This window comes from Nyctibius grandis, chromosome 7 (genome assembly GCF_013368605.1).
Source record: "Nyctibius grandis isolate bNycGra1 chromosome 7, bNycGra1.pri, whole genome shotgun sequence".
Classification (NCBI taxonomy): Eukaryota; Metazoa; Chordata; class Aves; order Nyctibiiformes; family Nyctibiidae; genus Nyctibius; species Nyctibius grandis.
Window position 1 is genome coordinate 12784328 of NC_090664.1, and position 23471 is coordinate 12807798.

At 38.8% G+C, this 23471-nt stretch overlaps 1 protein-coding gene across 1 annotated transcript in view; it reads right to left on the minus strand.

Annotated features, from left to right (window-relative positions):
• Positions 1-3062: 3062 nt before the first annotated feature.
• Positions 3063-23471, minus strand: part of RBMS3 (RNA binding motif single stranded interacting protein 3) — a 740391-nt gene continuing 719982 nt past the window's right edge. Inside the window, 2 exon segments of the mRNA XM_068404577.1 lie at positions 3063-3194; positions 5735-5815. Of these exon segments, the coding sequence (XP_068260678.1) occupies positions 3063-3194; positions 5735-5815 (213 nt within the window).

The window sequence follows — 23471 nt, forward strand, 5'->3', positions numbered from 1 at the left end:
TAAAAAGAACACATTTTCTGATGGCAAGAACAGTTAGACTGTGGAGCAGTCTGCTTAATGAGCCAGTTATGGCTAACTTAGTAGAAACATTAAAGATAATATTAATGAGAAAAATATAATTTCTGATCATACAGTGTCAAATCTTTCTAAATTTAGCACAGAGAATAAGCTAAACTATCAATCTCTTTCTTATGAAAGATAACTCTCATTTTGTGTTTTTGAGGTTTCATGTCATTTAAAGATACATCACATCAAACTTATCTTAGCAAGACTATATGAGATTTTTGGGGAGACACAGAATCTACGTATAAACGCTGTTTCATGTCTAGGGCTATCAGTAAGGGTTAGCTATTGCTTCACCTACAGTCCTCAAAACTTGCATGGAAAAAATCCTTTTCCAACCGAAGTTCAACACTAGAAACTCCAGCACCTTTCCTTTTGCAAGCATTAATGCATTTGCCTTGCTTAGTTTTAATTAATTTCATATTAGGAGTTAAATTGTGAAGAATGTTGATGATGTAATATCTGCCACAGAACTATTTCTCTGGGATGGTAAACATAAAACCAACTTAAATTTTAAATATTAAATTTACCAAAGGATGTACAAGAGAAAAAGGGAGTATGGGTATAAAATAATTAAGGTGATTTCCTCATAAAGTAGAGTCCTCTGTTCAGAAACCAAGGGCTGTTTCTCCTATACTACTACACAATAGGTAGCCAGGTTTTTGACATGAAGTTATCATCTCTGAACATCTATGAGTGAGATCCTCAAGTACAGCAGACAGCATATTAAATAAAAGAATGTGTATGCTGATTAAAAAAGTGGAATTTAAATTTTAAGTCTTGTGGTTTATTTTTACTTACAAAGAGAGTACAGAGTCCTTATACCACCCAGTTCATTCTGAGTACATTGCCTCTCCTTCGTTGCCTGCAATTTCATGATTGTTGCAAAGAAAATAAATATAATGAAATACACTGTTATAACTTTTCTCCTGACTGATCAGCCCCTATGAAATAATTTCATAGTGTCTGCCTTTTTCTTTGCCTATATCTGACAAAATCATTGCTCGGTCATGTTAATTACTTCCTCTCATCTCCCTTTGAAAACACCCATTGTTTATTGGGCATGATGCTTGCTATTAATAAATATGCCCTTCAAAGACCAGGTTAATAAAATTATATTTTAATTACAAAATAACTTTACTTGGTTTTATATTGAAAGTTACTGAAATATTCCAGCAGAAGCTGTTTTTTAAAGACAGAGATTGTGTATATTTTGATTTGTTTCTGCAGCTTCCCACACTTTGCATTTCTGCCCGCAACTGGCAGTTATAAATAGAAGGCACTTTTCAGAAAAAAATACTGAAATAACCATAATAAAAAATCTGTAGTGGATCTGCCTGTGTGATTAAAAAAGAAAGAAATTCCTCTGAATATAAATGCCAGTGCCATTAGAAGTGTATCCATCATTGCAACAAGGCAGTAGATGACAAGGAAAGATGAGTGATTTCATTCTCAGAGAAGGTGGGAATTCACCACACTGGCAAGAAACACAGCACCCATTTCAATAGAGAATAGCAATGTACTTTCCTCCTATGTGGCAAAAATGCCAGAATCTGCTGCTCACAGCTACCTTATGGGGCTTCTGAACCTAAGTCCTTCTGCTTTGGGACTTAAGTGAAAGGGAACTGGAACATGGGAATGGTCAGATCCAAACTGCTATGAACACAGTCACCAAAACAAGCCAACAGGATGGCACAGTCACATATATTTCTTTGCCCATTATATTCTATAAATATTTTCTATATTCTATAAATATATTCTATAAATATAAATAATTTATTTACAGGTACTAGAGAGACTGATGGCTAGAAGGGATACACATGTATAGACTGTGTCTCCAATTGGGTGCATCAACAAAAAGCTAGTGATCAATTGTTTTTGCAATATGTACATATAGACAAATACGGGCATGACATAAGAAATAGTGAGGTCTTATGTTTTATGGCAGTCAAAAACGGACATTGTGTGATCTGACACCATTGTTACTCATATGTTAGACAAATAAATGCATCTTCCACTTCCAGAGGTCAAAAACGAAGTAAAGCAATTGACGGATTGGTGTAATTCTACTCTTTCCCATACCAGCTCATATCTTATGCCTCTGTAAGCGCTACGTCACGGTGCACTGACTGACATATCGAACATACTTCTTGTCTGACTATTTGTCTGCTTCTTTCCTCAAAATAAAAAATGTCATTCTCTTTTCACAGTGATGCTGGTGTTCAATATACATGTATTAATCAAGGACTGGGTTTGGGCTCCTTCCGAGAATCTGTCCAACACTGACTGATGCCAGTGAGTACCCTGTCACTAAGTAACCTTCCCTTCGTGAGGACCAGTTTTATTGTGGCAAAAGAAGGAGTGTTTGGGGATTATTCTGAAAATGAAGGGACTCTTTAGGAGTTCTGTATCCAGCTGTCAGTGTATAAATTTTGAATTTTCCAAGGTATTCCATGGGAAGCAAAGGGAGCACAGGACAGGAGAAAGACAGAGCAGTACATCTCCCCATCTCTTTCCTCACCCTTCTTCATTCATTTCCAGTTCCTGCCCACTCCGTGCCTGCACGGCACCAGTTTTGCACAATCACAAATACCAACTTGGGGCAATTTGTACGGCTTCACTAGCTACATTTTCAGAAACTTTTACATGTGTACCATGCCAATACTTTCTCCACTGCAAAATCTAAGCACTCTTTTTAACTTCTGACGCCAGATGCTGCTTTAGCCCAGTGTGACAAATGTTAACGCAGTTGTCGAGATCCTTCTAAGTCCAGAAAAGCTTCAGAAAATTATATTATATGTATTGCAGGCAGGAACTCAAGGACATTTTGCCAAGGTGAGGCCATCAGCCAAAACCTTTTGCTAATTACACTGCTATATATCCAGAATTCATCTCACCTTAATGAAGATACTCAGAATTTATATTGCTGAAATGGGGAGCAGAATTTGGCCTGCTATAATCAAGAAGCAAAACATTCTGGTTACAAAGCATATGCCTACTTACTTAGACTGTTGGTAAGAATATGCAGGTGCATGTTCACTGGATGTTTCCACTGTCATCTGTTGCTGTTGACCACTGGCTTCCTGTGATGAAGATGCTACTGTCTGTGGAGAAGTATCAGCAACAACACCCTAGGGAATCAAATGAGAACACAAAAAACTTACTAACTTTACTCACTGCAGTGAATTACATAAAAAAGCTCAGTACCAGCTCACCATTCCTGTATTTCTCTAGAGGTCGAGAGAGTTTGAGATAGCAGAACCACATGCTAACACAACAAATTCCATTGGTTTTAGAGAGTTAATCCAGCAACAAGAAGCTTCCTTAGCGTACCAGCCCTTGTAGCACTTTGCTCTCACAGGCTGCAGTGGAAAATTCCTCCACCTTTGAGGGCAGTTCCCTGCCCATTCAAAGCCAGAGGCAAAACTTCTGACTTCAGTGGAGTCTGGATTTTACCTCTTGTCTTTTTTAGAACATACGTATGGCTCTTCTGATTTTCTCTTAGCTACCCCAACTTCACAGTGAGTTCACATTCATTTTGTTTGATTTGCAATGTGATAAAGGCAGAATCTAGGCTCACTGCTCTCTGCTTTCCTACAGATCCAACAGAATTTTAGCTGCCTTAGACAAATACTGCACTCCTCTACACACTGCATGTTCCCTTCAAAAATAAATTTACTTCACACTAAAGACTTTTATCTGTTAAGTCAAAGCTCCAATGAAGTCTTATTTATACATTTGCAAAAAAATAGATAAGTAAACACATAAAAGATGATATGTATGAATTTAACATTATGCACCATTTCTTATCCTATTTAGACAGTCTGAATAATATTATTTTTAAGTATTTTTGTACACTTTCAAAGTAAGCTGTATTTTCTTTCCTTTAGTCTCATGCTTGGTGTGTTGGTCACATGAATAACACTAGCAGGTCTCTTCAGGGAACATGCGTTATTTCTGTATTGAACACAACAGAGCCAGAAGAGGGAGCACAAAGCACTTGCTTTGTTTTTATTTGAGTCCTGCGTAAACAACAGGTAGTTTATTTTAAATTATCTGTTAGAAGTATCAGTGTCATTTTCCAGAAATTCTTCATATCTGTTGCTTATCAGACTGTCAGTATTATCTTTTTCTGTCTACTTTCTGTCTTTCTCCTTCTCCTTTTGTCCTTCTCATCTTGAGATTGTAAGCTCTCTGGGGCAGAGACTGTATTTTTTGGTCTCTGCTTGTGGAGCATCCAGCATAGTAGGGTCCTGGTTCATAATGCTACATGAATACAGATAAACATTAACAATAATCATCATTACTGGATCAGAGCAAGACAGGCCACATATTCAGATAATATTTTGATTATTATAGTAGCTAATTACAACATCATGTTGCTTTAGCAGGCATGAATATACCAGAGGGTGATGGGGAGAAAGGCTCAGGAAGAATTAACTTAATTTCTCATTTGCATTGGTCAGCACACTATGCAGCCAGTACAGCTGTATGAGCCATTCTCCATCCCACCACCTGCTTTTAATTTGGATTTGTATCTGCCCAATTTAATACTTAAGAATGGCAATTGAAAAGAGGCACCCACGGCTCATTTGTAAACAAACAAGGTTTAGGGCAAAATTATCCCGAAGCAAAAAAGACTAAAACACGACCAGCTCAGTATGACAGAACAGTAGCAGCCTTTCCTGTGGGACCTCATTTGGGAATCTCAGTAATTGCAAAGAACTGGGAGAAACCAGGATGAGTCCACTTGACTGCTGGTGGAGCCATGTCAACAGTACCACTAACCCAGCATCCCCAAAGCACAGAGTAGTAACAGCACAAACTCCAAAGTCCGCACAGCCGAAGACAGAAGTTCAGAAACCCTGGCACTCCTCACATTACCCCAGAGCAGGGGAAAAATTATTAATAAAAGAGGGTAGCACCAAAGAGAAGAACACAGTGAAGAGGATGCCAAGGCTCCCTCCTCTTGCTGTGCTCAGCGGCCCTTGTGAAGCTTCACAGAAGTGGAGACGAAGCTGCTCTCCCAGCAGCTTGTGGTCTACAGGGTTGAGTAAATACTTACTCATTAGACTGTCATCAGCATGACTCAGCCCCAAGGAGGGAGGGAGCGAATCCTTCCTCAAGGATGAAAAGCACTCAGTCAGTGCAGCATCCTCCATGTCTGTATATACAAGAGGAAGGTTTCCATTGCTCAATCACTTTTTCTGGTGGCTAAATGTTTCAGCAATTACCTATACTTGCTAAGGACCACATCAAACCCTCTTGCAATCTTCTCTTCTTGGAATCTCTTTTGGGTTCGTGGTCTGCCTGCTGGGTTTGTTTTCCTGTCTCTTCCCATCTCCCTCCCAAGTACATGGGGAAAAAATAGTCATAATCACTGATGTTTTATTCCATGTCCAGCTGTACAAGAAAACAAATGCAAAACAAAAGCCCTTGCAAATAACTAAAAAAAAAAAAGGGGGGGCTGGGGGAAGAAAAAAGAAGGAAAAAGAAAGAAAGAAAAGAAAAAGAAATGTGCAGTCCTAATTTTAAAAGCTGGAAGCTTCCAGCCACCATTTCATAAAGTAACTTTAGGCCCCTTTCAAACAACAGGTGCAAGGAGGCATAATAGATAAGAGTTCTGCTACCCCTTTACTCTACCCCTTTTCATGGATGGAGATACACTTACTTCAATAGGGACAGCTGTTGGAGGCACAGGAGTGTACTGGGGAATGTAGGTCCCTTGCATAGGTGCAGCAGCAGTCATGTACTACAACAAATCAAAGGCAAAAGAACATTAGGAAACCACAATCAAGATGCGTAAAACCATATTAGAAGCATGACACTTTCAGTTTCCTATTCAGAGTTTGTTCATTAGTGTATAGCCTATTATTTCTTTTAATTAAGGATTTTAGGCAATGGTAGGAATTACCTAGCTGTTAAAAATCATCATCTTGAACCTTAAAGTCAGGTCATATCTGAATATAGGCAACAGGAAACGTCTTGCTGATAGATTCAGATTCTTCACATGGCTTCTAAAATTGAGAAACTCCTCTTTGTACTTAAGAAAAAAACAGTAGATACACGATAGCAGCATATAGATAGTGGTTACAGATACAAAAACAGTCTAAACCAGCTTTTGGAATCTTATCGATCTTATCTAATGATGCCTACAAAAAATGAAGCATGAGATTTGGCAGGTTTATTCCAGTCTATATTTAATCCTATCATTAACAGCAGTTGAGTTTACAGGGATACAAAGCTGCAGGGAGGTGCAATTCAAGACAGGAAAAATAAAGGAAGAGGAAGATATGTCTGGGAGTTTCTCCCCTTGTACACAGAATCCCTAGCTAAATTCTTATGGCTTATTCTTAATATCCAGGGATCTTTTCTATGCATTTTGAAACTTCTACAAATTATTATTATAGCAACACTGTGTATTACCTTCTCTAAAATACTGTCTCTCCCAAGCACTACAAGACAATCTTTTTTAAAATTCATGAGTGCGTGCGAATTTTGCCATTGGTATGGCATTTTATCTCTTTATATACAGCAGTTCTTAAAAAGCTCTTGAACCAAATGCAACAGATATTGTTCATATCTTCAAATAAAGTATCAATATTAAGTCATCAGATCTAGACATACTTTTCTTTCCACAATCCAGTCCTAACTGCATGTCTTCGCTGACAAGAATCTCAGAATGTGCCCAATCCCACAACTGACTGTATGACACTTCCACTACATGCTGTCTTCAAAGACACACCAAAGATCTGCATCACCCCAGAATATATTTGATGAATTTTAAAATGAGTTAAATATAGCTTTGCTTCCTGGCAGAGCTAGGAAGTGCTTGCAATATTTTATTCTGCCGTTTATAGTAAAATTTACATTTAAAGCACTCTCTCACCTCAATTCTAAACTAACTGGATAGTTTGATGTGCCTGTCACAAACATGCGTTATGAAATTGCATAGTGGGGTGCAGACTCTGCAGCAATGCTGGAGAAAGGCCTTAGGGAATGAGAACAGCATATTTAAGAATCCCACAGCTAAATTCTAAAGTCTTCATTCAAGCAGAAGAAAAAAGATTACTTAAACAAAATTGTTTTCTATAGAAAAAAAAATCAGCGAGGAACATAGCTGACGTAGAATGTATACTTGCAATATGAGTAGCATATTATGTTGAAAACCATTACAATATTTTTGCTAAACTTCACAGTGTTTTCCTTAACTTGAGCAAAGAGACAGGAGTGTCCCCAGTGTCTGTGTGCCTGTATCAGGCCATGTTTTTCTGCAGCTCCTTTTCCTTGTTCTTCAGAAAGAGAACTGAATTCAATAGTTTTTTTATGAGTGCTAACCCCCCAAAGACATTAGGCCAACTATCCCTATTGTACTTAGTACAGTCAGGCTATTCTCCTGCCTTATGGATTAGGAGCTAATGAGAATGTTACAGCAGGGTGTTCCAGAGCTGCTTCCGCTTCATTCATTCTGCTTTGTAATGTTGCCGTCACATGTTGGCATGACATCACTGTGTAGCATTGTTCTAAATGTGTCAATATTTAACATGAACCTGAAGCACTCATTCTTATAGTTCCACAAAGACCCACAAAGGTTTTAAACACCTATGCAGGCTAACTTCACTTGGACAAATATATATAGATTTTAATTAAAAGTGTTAATTTAAAGAAAAAAGTGGCCTCATTCAACTTGGACTTCCTCCGAGTTCTTCCTTGAACCCAGCAGAAGATCAACGCTCAGACCCTTATAAGAGCGGTCGTTGTCTGCCATTCCCTTACCTTACACACAAACACATATGAGTTTTAATATACAAATATCAAATTATTCAACTGCCTTTTAATTCAGACCACTTTTTGCCAGATCCTTTGGCACTGAGCTCTGCAGCACAAGAATTGAAACTGTCCAGGAATTAACTGGTGTCTTTGCTGTCTCTGCAAGCACTGCTCTCAGTAGTCATGCAGTTTCTTACCTCTATTGTGATTGTTTTCCTCGAGGCAGAACCTGCTCTTACTTGCCAGACTACTTCACGTTGCTTCCTTCACTGCTACACAATCTCTAAGGGAAACTGTTCTGTTGACTTGACTGTGACTGGTGGCCCTGGCCAAACCCTGCTTCCCCTGGTCTTTCCAGACACTCGGACCTCCCCATACTCTCACAGTTTAATTTTTTTGCATGAATTTTAACTGAATTCAGCCAAACAGCAGGTGATTTATAGTGCTGGAGATCAAAGCCGCCTAGTTACGTTGCCAGACTACCTGAAGAACTGTAGGAATGTGACTTCTCCCCTGTATATAACATATTGTGCTTGTCTAAATGTCCACTGTAATGGTGATTCAACCGTCTGGTTAAATCATTTGGAGTTCTACAATTAAAACAAATTATGTGGGCCATATTAGTTCCACCAATGGCATAAATGAAGTCACAGTTTTTGTGGCAAAGAATTTGGCCCCAGTAAAAGCTAGCTAGGGCTCAATCCTTCAGAGTGCTGCTGCTTAACAACTGGTCCTTGACCACATAGCAGCAGACTGGTCTGTATTACAGGTACATACACTGTGCCCTTCAGTGGAATATCCAAATGTATTTAATGTATTTATCTTTATGAATGTAAAGATACCCTCATCATTTCATAAAAGAGTAACCGAGTCAACAATTAAACCTGTTATTGGGGCTTGAAACTGATTCTCAATCTTCAGACTCTCACTGAAGGATCCATTGAGGCTTCTGTAAAAAAATTCACGAAACTATAAAGGGCTTACTTCTCAGAGATACACAATTGGTGTTAAGTATCTAAAGACCCCTCACATGCTGAGACCATACGAATTCAGGAGTGTCTGCCCTGCTGGATCTGTTTTTACCATGGTAAGCCCAGTACTGAGAAGCTGCTTTAGTTTAGTTTGTTTGCTAACAGTATAATGAAAAAGGAGGGCAGATTAATTTTTGTTATAACTGACATTAGCTCAGTCAAGTTTGCATGTATTTATTTCCTTTATGAACCTCATAATACTAATTCTCTGATCTCACAGGATAAATACATTAAAGATTATATAGTGCTAAGGCACAATGCTGGTGTCAATACTTATATCAACGGCTTTGGATAATCCAAGAGTTGAATTTCTTGTCATGAATATTCACAGTTAGTTGTTAGCAGAAAGCTTCCTGAACACTGCTTTTCAGTAGCTTCCATACCCAGCACACACTGAGCCCACTGGAGTCTGCATCTCCTCCTGGGTCCCCCAGACACTTTACGTAGCTATTCTGTAAAACAGTATGCTCTGGATGTGTTGGAGTGAGTGCTGCCCACGCTGGGAGGTGGAAAAGAGCTTCTGAAAGAATTGTCAGATGCAGAAGAAAAGTCAAACATTTTATATCTACCCTGCTCAGGACCACTCAGGATGAAGATTCTGCTCTAAGGACATCCCTTAGCTAAGGGACTCTAGTGATGCAGCTCCATGGGGACTACAGGTCCTGTAGATGTACATAGTCTGCATATGGCTTCCCATCTGTCTCAAGAAACTAATGTAACTTGGGAGTAGGCAGATGTCAAACAAAGACATCTATGTTAGAAGACTATCACTGAGATTTATTTTCTCCATGAACCACACTCACTAAAGTTCTTTATCCACATGTATGTGTTAAAGAGTCAGCATGACTCACATGCTCAACTTAGCAGTACTCAGCTAATTCCACTATATATTAGTATTGTAAGCGCTGAAATGAGAGAACCTGAAAAATTCGAATCCATTCTTTCTTTGTCATATGTTTCTATCAGGATTAAACAGTCTTGAGCTGTAATGTGCTCAGTCATTCAACAAAGTATGTGCAAGGCAGAAGAAAACACTGTCCATTCTTCCACAACTGTACAGGTTTTGTAGGTCCAAAAGTAGAAGCTGCTTATTTCTGAGAGTAAAATGAACAGTGATTCTACAGGCACAGATGATGGATCTGGAGGGTATAAGGGAGCTTTTTTGGCACTCTGATCCTTTACAAGCTGATAATTTCTACTGCAGAAAGAAAAAAGAGACATTGCTGGTGGCATCATGGTCTTAATTTGTTTGTAAACTATTATTTTCTTCATACAGTATACAGAATTCATGTTCTCAGCACTGCAGATGTGCAGTATTATAACATAATGCATGCTTTACAATGCCTGACTGTGAAATTCGGACTGCACTTACCAGGGCACCAATTTAGCCTATATGCTACATTAACAATTCTACTCACACCTTCTCCAATGGGATTTTTGTTTTTACCTTTTTGAAACTGCTTAACTATGTGAAAAACTATATAGCTAGAAAATGAGAGTAGTAACATACACTTACACCTCTGCTCTCCTTTCAGATATTACCCTCTGTGACTACAAAGAGTTAAATGAAAGGAGGTAACGAATGATGAGGTGGGTTGAGGGGACAAAATGAAACTGTGAGAAGGATCATGTTTAATTCAGAGAGCAATATCAGTTCTTACAGATCTGCAAACAGTGGGGTACCTCATCCTGGCTCCAGCAAGACTTCTGTTAAGCCTGCAGCAAACACTAAACTTACAAAGGAGGCAGGCATTGGGAAGAAAAACACAGGAGGAAGGCAGCTGTAGGATAATGCATTTCACCCATCAAAGGTGGAGCTGAGCGACCTGCAGGGAATTTGCAGGAGCTTTTACATCAAGACTACAGCACAGGTAATGTCCTTTTATTCATTTGCCGTAGAAAGCCTCTGGCCTGCATTTCTTGGGCCCAGGTTAATGCAGAGTCAGGCAAGTGCCTAACAGCTGGGATACACAGCAAATACCACTTACAGCAACTATTAGTTACTGAATTTCAACTGAGACAGTACCTGAAAGAATGAGTGCCTCTTGCAAGACCAATTTCATTTACACCACCAGAAGACTTTGGCCACACACTTTGTTTAAATTCTGAAGGTCATCATTAACGGAAAGCATAAGAAACCACCCTAAAGTACAATTCTATTTATAGGCCTAGTTGCCTATAAAATAACACAGCTGTGATTAGAAGGTGGCTACTGGATATATGTTAACTGTCTTGGCCGCTATGAATACTGTGGGATTTTACAGAGTGACAACAGTTGATAACCTGACCAACATTGAATAAGTTTCCTGCTATGAAGAAAATCAGAAACAATTTACAAAATGAGACATTAACATATAAGTTTGCAGTAGATCTGTAAACCTTGAACAACACTTACTCAGAATTAGTAGGCTTACTAAGGACATGGGGCAATGAACAAGGAATAAATACTGAAGAAGAGGCCTTTTATAAAACCAATGTGCAAATGCTGCTTTCTGGTGTTCTTCTTTGTTTTTATATAAATGTGTATCTGTTGCAAGAATCAAAGATTGCTCTCCTTATTTCATCAACCTCCATGCTCCTGAGAAGGCACAGAACCTTTTCAGTCAAGGTGAGAGCCAAATTGCAGAAGCCTTGTATCAGCATATGCTGGTAAGCATTTACCCCACAGCAGCCTGCTGAAGGGAGATTAAATGGGACATCTTATGTGAGTAAACGCTAACCCATTTGTCTTAAATAAGCAAGGATTCCAGAGTCTGGTCTTCAGTGACTATTTGTGGCTTCATATCACTGCATGAGCTATAGCACAGTGATAATGACTTAGCTTTTTAGGATTCTCAGAATTAATGCCAGGGTTTGTTTGGGGTTTTTTTTAAAACCATCTGAGAAGTCTAGACACTGCATCACTAACAGAATTATGTGAAAACATTTGCATTGCTGGAAAACTGAAGGAAATGAGACTGTTGGCTGGATTTATTTTTATAATTTTTTTTTCCATGAAGGAAACCTGCCCTCCCACTTTCAAATCTCTTTCCCCGCAAAGAACAAAAATTGCATCTCTCTTTGGCCATTGTGAAGTGGTTATAACTTTAATGAAATATAGAATAAAACTGCTGCTTTTTTGGTCCTGGTTCCACCTTCTCATTTGAAAATACCCTGCTCTCCAATAGAAAAGAACATCGTCTTGCTGTGTCCTCTTATCCCATAGTCTGGCATGGAGATGTAGGAACTCAGGAAGAGAAAAGGACCATCTACTTCATCAGCATCAGTAGCAGTTCAATGAAATACAATATCCAGCCACCACAGTTTTTACTTTAAACTTCAAATATCTTTTGCTACCCAAAAGCATTCTCAGTTACCAGCTCAATCCCACAATTACTCAATGGCCATTATTAATCTTAGTTTTTCCCAATTAAAAAATGTGAGAATAAAAGATATGAAGTTTTTGCATATATTACAATATTTTTGCTAATAATTATCAGCCTGGCCTAAAATACAATAATATAATGCTATTTTACCACACAATTACCATACCCCATCAAGAATAGCACTGTCATTCAACAGAATCCCATCACTGGGCCACTGCACTCATTATTCAGGCAGAGAATAGAAATCTTTACAAGATTTAACCTTCCTTCCCTGCTGCTCAGTAATACAACGTATTTAGGAACACCGGCTATCACTTTCCTTTCAACCTTCCTAATGAGATGTTACCTAATTCTCTGAGCAAGTTAAATGAAGGTAGAGAGAATAATAACTTCAAGAACTATATTTACAAACTAATCTCCTTTTCTCTTCAGGAGTTCTAAGCATCCTTCACAAATCCCTATCTTTGGAAATCAGAGTAATACAAAGGTATAGAAGAAACAGTGTAATATAAAGGTATAGAAGACACAGCACAGATGAGCTAAACCCCCCACAGTTAACAGGTCTTTATTTCTGAAATTTAGGCCTGCTACTGAAGCAGAGCGATCAGGACTAATCAGATAAAGACTGTTTAGAGTAAACAAATGTGAGAACAGTCAGATCACCACATACAGCTGTGCACCACGCTCTCACTAGCATACAAAACCCTTTGTTTGTAAAAACTGTAGTAAATGCAAACAGCACTTCAGGAATGTCTATAGAAAAAGATAAATAAAAAACTGGCTTATTCATTTTAACCACTTTTTAGAGTCTAAAGGCTGGCATTACAAAGGGACTTAGTGAAAGTCTCAAATAGCTTTCAGATATCTCACCAATGTCTGAAAAGGGTAAAAATGGAGGAGAACCCATCAGGATGTGAAAATTAAGTTCCCATTTTGATTGTATCATTCATTAAAGGCAAGTGAAACTTCTTATAGGACTCCTTCTTTATAAGTTGTTGCTCATATTATGTTTATCAGTTTATACATGGCTATGAAACTTGACCTTAAGGTGCCAATGATCCCTGTAGTCCGTGTCAGTGTACCTACGCCAATGATATTTTCAATCTTGTCTTCCTTGTGACAAAGCCTCCACTGTAGGCAGGGATCCATGGAGGCTATACAGAAATGTAAACTGATTCTCCATGTATGACTACATATATGAATAGCCTCAAGATGTGAAAACTGCTTTTTTGCATAATTCTAGTAATGCCACAGGTCTGATGGATATATTTTCAAGAGAGCAAGACTACTCCTATGCTTAAAACAAAGACCAAGACTCTGGTGTTTTGCTGTACTTTCAATTCCTAATTCTTCAGTTCTTACCCCTTTCTCTACAAAAGGGGTATTTTTTTTTTTTTTTCTAATACCCTTTATGTACCTCTTCTGTGAATGTACATTATGAGATCTCTGGGGCAAGTTTTTGAGCATGGGTTAGTGAACAATTTATTACAGACTGTCCTGTCTGCAGCACCCTATATAAAACCAGGGTATAGTGACTATATCATAACAAAAGAGTACACTGCACCAGTCTTGGTCAGCCAGGGTCGGTAATCACTGAGATTCTGTCACATTTATATTCTTCTTTCAGAACCTGTATCCTGAAGAATAAAGGGATGATGCAGCAGAATTATAACTGCTTCTTCTGACATAAAAATTCCCTACGCACCCCCTCGGTTGGAAATTCTTAAGAATTTCCATCTGAATACAATTCTTTCAATTAGTCCCTAATGAATGGCTGCTAGTAAGATGAAGGAAGACTGATCTGTACATTTTAATATTTTCAACATAAGTAAATCAATAAATGTGTCAGTGAAACTTTCAACACATGAGCACATTAAGCTATTATTAATAACATATCCATTTATATGAACAAATAATTGTTTTCTAGAGGTAAACATGTCTTCTAGAGGCTATTAAATCTCCATGAATTTGAAGAGTCTAAAGAGAAGCAGACTACTGTGTGCAAATGTCCATACTGTATGGATGAAGTTGTTGTTAAAACAACAGAACCACTTAGACTTGTTAAATAACAGTTGCTCATCAATCACATACACCTTCCATTCCACATACACCAAGATGAAAGCAAGGACAATTACAAGCTAAAAAAAAAAAAAAGGCACAGTAGAAACACACAAAAAGTCACCTGAATATTAGTATTTCTAATTATCCTAGAAACAGGAGGAATTTCATCACCTCCTGCATGACAAGGCAGTCATGTCTGACAGATGTAAGGTAGTAAAATAATAGCATTACACCACCAAAGTACATCTTGGATGTTCTTAAGAGCAGCTGAAGCATGGTATTGCTCAGTCTTTTGTCTCTAAAAGATCCCTAGAACCCAAAATATTTGGTAAACTGTAATGAAGGATATCAGTGGCTTAAAAAAAAAAGGAAAGAAAAAAAGAAAAGAAACCATCTCAAAGCTTCATAAAATCAGCTATCCATAAGTACCCTGCATCTAGAGATGGAGGAGAACTTGCCATTTCAGTGAGCACAGAATACCTTGCAGACATCACCTGTGGTTCCTGTTGGGGCTTACACTGGAATCTAACAGTGGTACTAGCGATGCCTTAAAAGCTGGCTATCCCATATTGATGGTGAACATGCAAGTCCAGGCTTAGGTAGGGGGAAACGCATTCCCTCTGGGAAAGGCTGGGCCCTTATGCCTAAGGATGCAAGGAAAATCAGCCTGCTGTCATGCGTGTGTGGCCAAACGATCTGCAAAACATGCACTCAGGGCTTCCAGGCTGCTCAGCACAGAGTTGGTGTGGTTGAGTTGGGAGTTTGCAAGCCCCGAGAGTCCCATTTCCATCTGGGTTGCGGGTGAAGCTCTGGGATGTCCTTGCCTCTTCCTGCACACCCAGGAACTGGCAGTCCCTGTTCAGTCTTCAAGCTGGTGCCTTGCTTTTATTCCAGGACAATCCCACCAAGTCGCCTGTGCAAAGCAACATTCCTGGGGTTTTCTGACTTGGCTGCCAGGACTAATCTGGTCCTCAGTAAGCAGACCTGTAAGCTGACTCATTAGGAGACCTGGAAGCCTGCCCAAAGCATTGGACATGGTGGGGCTGCTCTGGAACACGAAATCCTGTGAGTGCTTTGCAGCTGCTGCCTGAAAGCTGACATGGAGCAGGACAGCAACCGAGAGGGATGTTTAAACCAGTTGGCAGCTGTCAAGAACTTGCAGAGTATATTTTATATTGGAAACACCATGAACCATTGTTTCCAAAAATTAATTTTTGTTTGGAATTTCTGGCTCATGGGAGAATCTTTCTGTTCTGAGGTTTTAAAAGATGAATCAGAATGAAACCAAATTTCATAAGATGAATTTCCCACAAGTGGGAAACCATGGATGTTGCTCAGCCAGCTCTTCTTCTATGTGTAATTTGGGCAAAAGGATCAGCCACGCTCATATTTGGAAAGGGTGGGGATAATAGAGAATACTAATCTTTAATGGCTGGTGGCAACTTCAATACATTTAAACTACTATGTTTTAAAATAATGCAGCACAAAATATTGCTTCTCATTAGCATACAAAGTGGTCTGTTAAAATCTTTAAATATATTTACATGATCATTAGCTTTGCTTACACAGCAGGGCTCTGGAAGGTGGCGATAGTAAGTGATTTTGTGAGGGCTTCCTTTTTCCCACATTCCACAAACTCTTGAAATTCTTATGGGAGAAAGGTCCCCGTAAAATTAATGTCAATGCCCTACTGATAGAGTGTGACTGAGTAAGAATATTATAGAGTCTGCCTCTAAGTATGTTAATTATCAGCTGTTGGAGGATCTCTGAGACACATCAGACCTCATCAGCTCCAGGGCTGCATAACCAAAGGAGAAACCTTGCCTTTTAGCAAGCTAAGTGGACTGAACTATATCGCCATGTCATGAGCTTGTCTTCCATGTAAAGAGTTGCTTATAGTGTTGAACACCTAAACTTACTTCGTGGTAAAAATTACACAGAACCTCTCCCAGTTTGTCATCGTTTCATCTACATGACAAGGAGAGGAGGGAGGGGAAGAGGAAAGATATCAAAAAGTAAAAAAAACAGCAAAAGAACAAAATAGAAAATGAAAGAAGGAAAAAAATGCCCAATACTTCTAAAAAGTCATCCCTCCTTGCCTTAAGCCTTCCTGTTTTGTCATCTAATCACTAATTCCACCCCTAACCTGTCCTAAAGAGGTCACTTTAGAACTTCTCCCATTTTTCACTACTGCAGGTCTTTCACACTATTTTATTGTACTATTTTCTTTACCTTGTACTGGGATGCTCTATTTTGTTGGGAAAGTGCGATCATCACAGCTGATGAACCATAAGTGAAGCTGCCAAGAACACTAGCTTGATGCTTCAGCTCTGGATCTCACTTTGTACAGGTGAGCAACTTAAGACCTAGGAAACCCAAGGTGTATTTAAAAAAATAAAAAGTGCAGGCACCCATTCGCCATAAGACATTATTTAATATAGCTTTATGGGTGTGCTTAGCACTTAGTTTCCCAGGAATCACATTAGCAGCATTCCAGGGTTGTTCTTTGTGTTCCTTCAGTGCTAGCTTTCCAAACGAGACAGAGGCAGCTCATATACATTCAAATTATATACAATTACTGATCGGTATAGATTTGTGCTTTACCACCCTCATTCAGTTCTAGACAGTATAAGCACAAATACTGGTGTATGAATTTTAATATTTTTAGGGCTAATAAAGTCCAGGCCAAGTGAAAAGCAATTCACTTCAGTGGGGAAAAAGCCCCTCTTAATCAGTCTTGCCCTTGCTCTCAACGTACTGACTGTAAATAGTTTTAGACAGGGCTAAAAAAAGCACAGCAGCTGTCTCAGGTAAACACTTGATAGATGAGTATGCCATAATGGTTGTTCCTGTTGCATTTTTTCAGGTTAGCACATTATGTGAAAAATTAAAAGCAACGCAAAACCTAACAAAATCTTCCCAACTTCCTCCCCTAATTCTGATAGGCGATGGAATATGAGGAAGATAATCCATGAAGGGAATCAGCACTGGGGAAGACATTAATACATGTACAAACACCCATATTTCCTCCTTATGAATGCCCTTTATATGATAGAGCTGTCCAAACAGCACTTAAGAAGCAACAGCAAAATGCTTGACCGACAGGTGTGATAAGTTATGGCTCAAAACATTTGCTTGCCAGACAGAAAGGGTGACTTATTTTTCTTTCTTTCTTTTTTTTTTTCCTGAAAATCCTTTAAGGTAAACTCACTCCATGTCCACTAGCATGCAGCCATTTTTCTATAAACTCATATTACAACGCTGTATTTCTAATGGATTGGGTATAGTGCTCTTCCATTTTGCTAATGAGAAAACCTAAAGGCCATTACTTGTTCTGATTAAGATCCCGAGGGAAGAAATGTGATGTGTATATTACCAGGCCATATGTAAAGAAAGTATGTGGCATTTCTAATCAATCACATGAAAGGTAGACAGAAAAAGTCTTATCCTGTGATTGCAGAGGAAGAAGATATAAGGGGGGAAGAAACCATAGAAAGTGTCTTTAAAAGGTAACTTACAGGAATCAGTTATAATAATATTAGTATGATCAATGACTACGGCTACTATCTGGGAAGGATGCAATTACCAAAATGAAAACTATCAAATGGGAAGCCTGATCAAGGGCAGAGGTATTGTCATATTTCTTGGAGCACTGTCAGCTCTCATCCAGGCAATGTATTACTGTGTCCCTCACAAGCTGTACCACCAGGTTGAGCTGTGCTTCTTTGGGGTGGGAGCAAACCTAGGGAGTGAGGCGTTGTGAAACTTTGCATCCAGCTCAAAACATGGGTAAGTCTTGGCCCAAAGGCAAATTCAAGATAAGGAAAGGCAAGGATGGGAAAAGGGAAAATGAAAAAGAGAAAAGTCCCAGTCATGACTGGCTTTAAGGAAAGTTTTGCAGTGGTGCACATTTAAAAACTGTTTCAACTGAAAGAAAGGAAATGTTGTAGACCAGTGAGCTATTCATTGTAAAGGTAATCAAACAAAAAACATACTAAGAGATGCACTGCTGAATTTCCAGACGGATACTCTGGAACATTGACTAAGATGTTTCAACATGCAATTTCTACGTGTTTAATCCTGATTGCATAGAATTATACCTGGTTGAAATACAAAGTTTAGAGACCTTTTTTCATTCCTTTTTAAATGGCTGCATAGTTACAGCTTGAAAATGCTACAAGGTACAAACTCCAAATGGCAAATGAAATGAATAGGGCTTGGAGATGGGTGTTCTAAGAGAGGACAATGTCTTCCAAATGTGTCATAATGCATAGTCAGAGCTGTAGGCATATTTTTAATAATATATTAATTTCACAGAATATTACAAATCACTGCTGAGCATTAAAACTGACAAAAATTCTAACATACTACATCCTCTCAAGTGGAATTCCATGTGACAGACTAATGAAATATTACTGCCAGTGATAGCAAAACTATAACAAGTGATAAGGCCAGGGCAAGAGACAGTCTTGTGAACTCTCCCAAATCTGTATTAGGGCATCTGGCTTTCCTCTACGGGACACCATTGCTTCTTTACAGATACTTGGGAATGCTTCAGACAGATCTACCCGGGAACAGAAGAAAAGTCTGTAACACTTCCCCTCATCTGCTTTAAAAGAATAGTCACAAGAAACACTGGGACTGTGAATTTGGAAAACATATTCGACCCTTCCTTTCATCAGAAGGCAATGCTGAGAGAACATATTCTCTTAAATGTCATTGGTGACAAGGCATGGATGCCACATTCGGTGTTGGAAAAATATAAGAATCACAGCTGAGAAAGCCCATCTGCAGCTATCAAACAAATTCAATCATCTTTAGCTTTCCTTAAAGGCATATATTTAAAAAAATTCTACACAGGCCCTAACAGGAGTTTTCAGTGAACTTGTCTGATCCCTCTGCTCCACTCATGTGAAAAGGGACAAATGCTGCACAAGTGCACTTCAGCCTGTACAAGCAAGTAAGCAGGACAGGGAAAAGCAGTCTGGCCTCTTCTAAACGCTGCAGCCCAGTCAGAGAATTGTTCTTCTCAGGAGGATCTTGCATAGTATCTGTTTCTAGGCCAGGTTGTCCTTTCTGGTTCTTTGATGCATTCTGGCTTTGACACATGGACTGACTGGAAAGCTCAGACATCTTCATTTTGCATTGGTGCTTGTGGATCTGCAAAATGTTCCCTTTCTGCTTTCCTTTTGCACTCAAAAAAAAAAAAGATTAAGTGCTGTGCAAATACTTGCAATGGAGAAAGTCCTAACTGCACGACAGATTTTCTTTTCCAAGAATAAGACAGAGATGACAAAGTGGCCATTTTTCCATCAAATAAATTTATACCAACATCTTTAAAACCATAGGACTTCGCATGATTCACCTTACAAAGAAGGACCGCTGCTGACATAAGAGTGTTATGCTGAACTCCCAAGCCTTACTCCTAAAATACAAATTAGCAGAGTTAACATTTAGAAAGTGTAAAACTGACTATTCCTGAAGCTGAACAAGGGCATTTGCAAATTCTTCTCACTTAGTGGCTGATGTCAGTCATAATGAATTCAATCTTAGGATAGCGGGGGTGCAGGGGGGTGGTCTGCCAGCCTGTCCAGCTATAATATTCCCTAATAACCTTGACGGAATTGTAATTGTGAACTGAAACAGCATCTGCTTAACTGTCATCCTAGCCTCAGGACTGGAACTTGTTGCTTGTTGTGAAGGATCATGAGAAAGACTACACAGAGCATGAAGATGAAAACAGAGTGAGATTAAAATCATTAAATACAACCACCAAGACACAGCTGTCCATACTGCTAGTGAACTCAATGAAATATAAATGCTGAAATGTATTTGGCATTCACGATGTATTTAGGCATGGGAATGTCAAACATTGAGTTAACTGCAAACTTCTAGTTTACAATCTTTTTCATTATTACTATAGAGGACAGATTATTACAGATTATTCAGTAAGAAGAAAATAAATTTCAATGCTAGGCACACTGACGAGGTAAGGAGTAAAGACAAATCTAACCAGAACTGGTAAAATCTACTCTTTTCTTACTGGGAAGAAGGGGCCAATTAGTTCAGTTGCCATGACTGGAAGAGCTTACAGCAGTACATCACACCAAGAGTCCGGGCTTTGCCTCAAATGTCCTGCTTGCATTAGTGGCACAGCTGAGCCATCCCTGGGTTTGGAATAGGCTCTGCTGTCCAGGCTATAAGAAAGACTACACTGTATGGAGTTCATTTTCCTCAAAGGAAATGGAAGGTCTTGCATTAATTTGATTATTTATTTAAGTGGCGCTGTAAGAGTCAATTAATGTTTTTAAAACACTTCGAGAATATAAGATGCAATATAGGTGCTGCTCTTGCTATTTGTCAGTTGTTTTCTACTTCAGGATGCCTCTCAAAAGACTGGAGTCCTGTTGTGCTCAGGAGGAATAGCAAATGATGTAGGTTCCCTCCTGTATCACTTGTACTTTGGGGGGAAAAAAAAAAATAGAAACGTTCAGCAGAAATCTGCATGGTATGTGTAGATGGAGTTAAAATATTTCCACAGAAACTCCACAGCTATATAAACTGAACTGCCTAAAACAAAGTGCTTCAAACTAACAGCAAGTGTTGCAATGGGCCTAACTCTGCAAAGATCTCTATGGAATAATTACAGGCCAGAGACACTAATCCTTTACACTTTTGTGCCAAACTTGTAATTGCAATCATATATTACCATTCCTTGGAACACATATCCAATAGTGTATGCAATAAAGTAAAAATCCTAATATTAAAAATAAACTCAGGAAGATGCCGTGATGCTTAAGCCATATTTTTCCCTTTTGAAACACAAGAAAATATAATGCTGCTCATGGTATTTGTATGAAAATTAATGAAAAGGAAAAGTGGATTTATAAGCCTTGAAATGTATCGTTCTTTTCTTTGCCTTCTGTTGCAGGTTAATTACTTTAAATTTTTCCATCAATCATTTTCTGATTTCCAACTCTGTTATATTCAGTTTTAAATAAAGGATAGAAATTTCAGGAAGGTCAGTGGTCTTCTGCTCTCAATAGTTCAGGCACAAACTATATAAATAAGGAAAGCTCCTTATTAAACCAGTGTCCATACACCAAATGGAATTTGTTTCTACTATTTCTCTACATCCTGTAACACATCAAGGGAATTTGAAGTTGTTGCTACTTGTATTATTTTCTACTTACTAATAAACTTTGTGTAATATGATTAATCTTCTGGAAAGTGTAAATGAAAAAAGGCATCCTTTTTCTTACATCAAAGTAGAAAGCCTCAATTAAAATAAAATATAATGAATCAAATTATGGCCACCTTGATGAAGCAGCCATTTATTAACAGAAAAGTTTCTGAGAGAAGTTCATTATCTTCACAGAAAATCAGCCCTACTAATAGCTAGTTAGGAGCATCTGCACATTAAATGAAAGGCAGCAAAATAGTTTTTGCTAGAAAATTACCTTTGGCTACTAAAATTTTGAGCACCAATTTGGATTCTGTGGATAGACTAGGCAAAATAATCTGTGGGAATACCATCATAGCCAAATACTCCCTTTACCTCATTATAATATTTTTGCCACTCCGATTAGCACTGTCAAAACTGGTCATTGAAAAAAGAACAAATAGAACCCACTGTTTAGTCCAGTGCAGGTGTTTTAGGTGGGAAGGGTTGGCAGCAGAGCAGAATCAGGGTAAACAGTACGGGAGGAAGGGAATAGTCAGGTGCCTTAGTGGTTGGAAAAAAAAAGTCAGTTTGGAAATTATAACATCTTTGGTCTATGCTGCAAACCCTGCGTACAACAGTGATTGGCAGGCCAGAGAACACAAACAGGATGAAGTTTTTCCATCAGTTGAATCAGTTTGTGTGATAGAAATATTATACTGATTTGAGGAAAAACCCCGCAAGAGAAACACACTCAGCACAGGAAAACAGGGAATTGAGGCTGGCGAATGTACAATAATTTGGACATTTAGATACCAAACTTTTAAGAAACTGGCTGTTGCTATATTACATCTGCTAAAATTAAAAGGAAAAATTAGAAGCCTACAGGTGGGCCTATCACATTTGAAAGCCATAACGAATCCCAAAGGATAGAGCAGTCTCCACAGGACTGGAAAAGGATGTGCCTCTTTGAGATACAATTGCTCCCTGGACCCATCCCGACGTGGTGCAGCTCTCATCTGCCACGCAGTAGAAATCTGCCATGTTCAACAGTTCATTTACCTTGCTAGAAAAACAACTCAATTCAGCAAACTCCCTAATTCACTCGATGCAGCTGCTCTCAACCCCCTTGGTACAGTTTAATGAAATGTGCTGACTGAGCTATTTCATAGTAAATATTAGTTATAGCAGAACTCTCCTCCCAAATTGAGCCTTTTAGGAGCAAGAGGATTCTACAGCACTGTAGTACTGACACAGAATCGCCTATAACTCACAAATAATAAAACACCATCTGAGGGCACAGAGGTTATTGCCATCAGCAGCTCCCTACGGAACTGTAAATAATTTGAACAAAGCTTACCCTTTTTTGAGAACTTCAGGCCGAAATCTCTGTATATACAAGATCCCAGTGTCTTATACAGTGTATGAAGACTACCCTTTAGCTCCTTCATTTAACCTTACTTTACAAATGAGTGAACCCTGAACAGGCTGCTCTTTCTGGATGAAAATAAGAAAGAGACCTCAAAAGCACTGGCAATTTGTCTTAGAGCAAGTTTTTGGCTACCAGCTTGCCAACCATCTGATAAGCCATGTGGATTGACTGTGAAATGTACTGTGCACCGAAGTTCAGGGGGATATGCTGTGGGAAAAGCCAGTGAAATTCAATGGAACATTATTTTTGTGAGCTTCTGCAGGTCCAGGCCTTTGCCCAAAACACAGGTTATGTTATTGATGTCTGTGACTGAAGTTGCTACAATTCAAGTACCTCACCTTAGACAGAACTGATACTGTGTGAAGGACTGTAGCAGTGCTTAGCAAAAACTAGTCGTTCTTCCATATAATTTATTATCTTGTTTCTCTTCTTTTGAGGATACAGCCCCTTTGAGGATTTCAGGACTTACTGCTGTGCTCACAGCTCAGTTGTCATGCACTTGTAGCATGTGGAGACATGACCACAGGACTGTTTCCCAGCTCTCGGTAGGGAAGAGCTGTGGAAGCACCACCTCTGGGAGACACTTC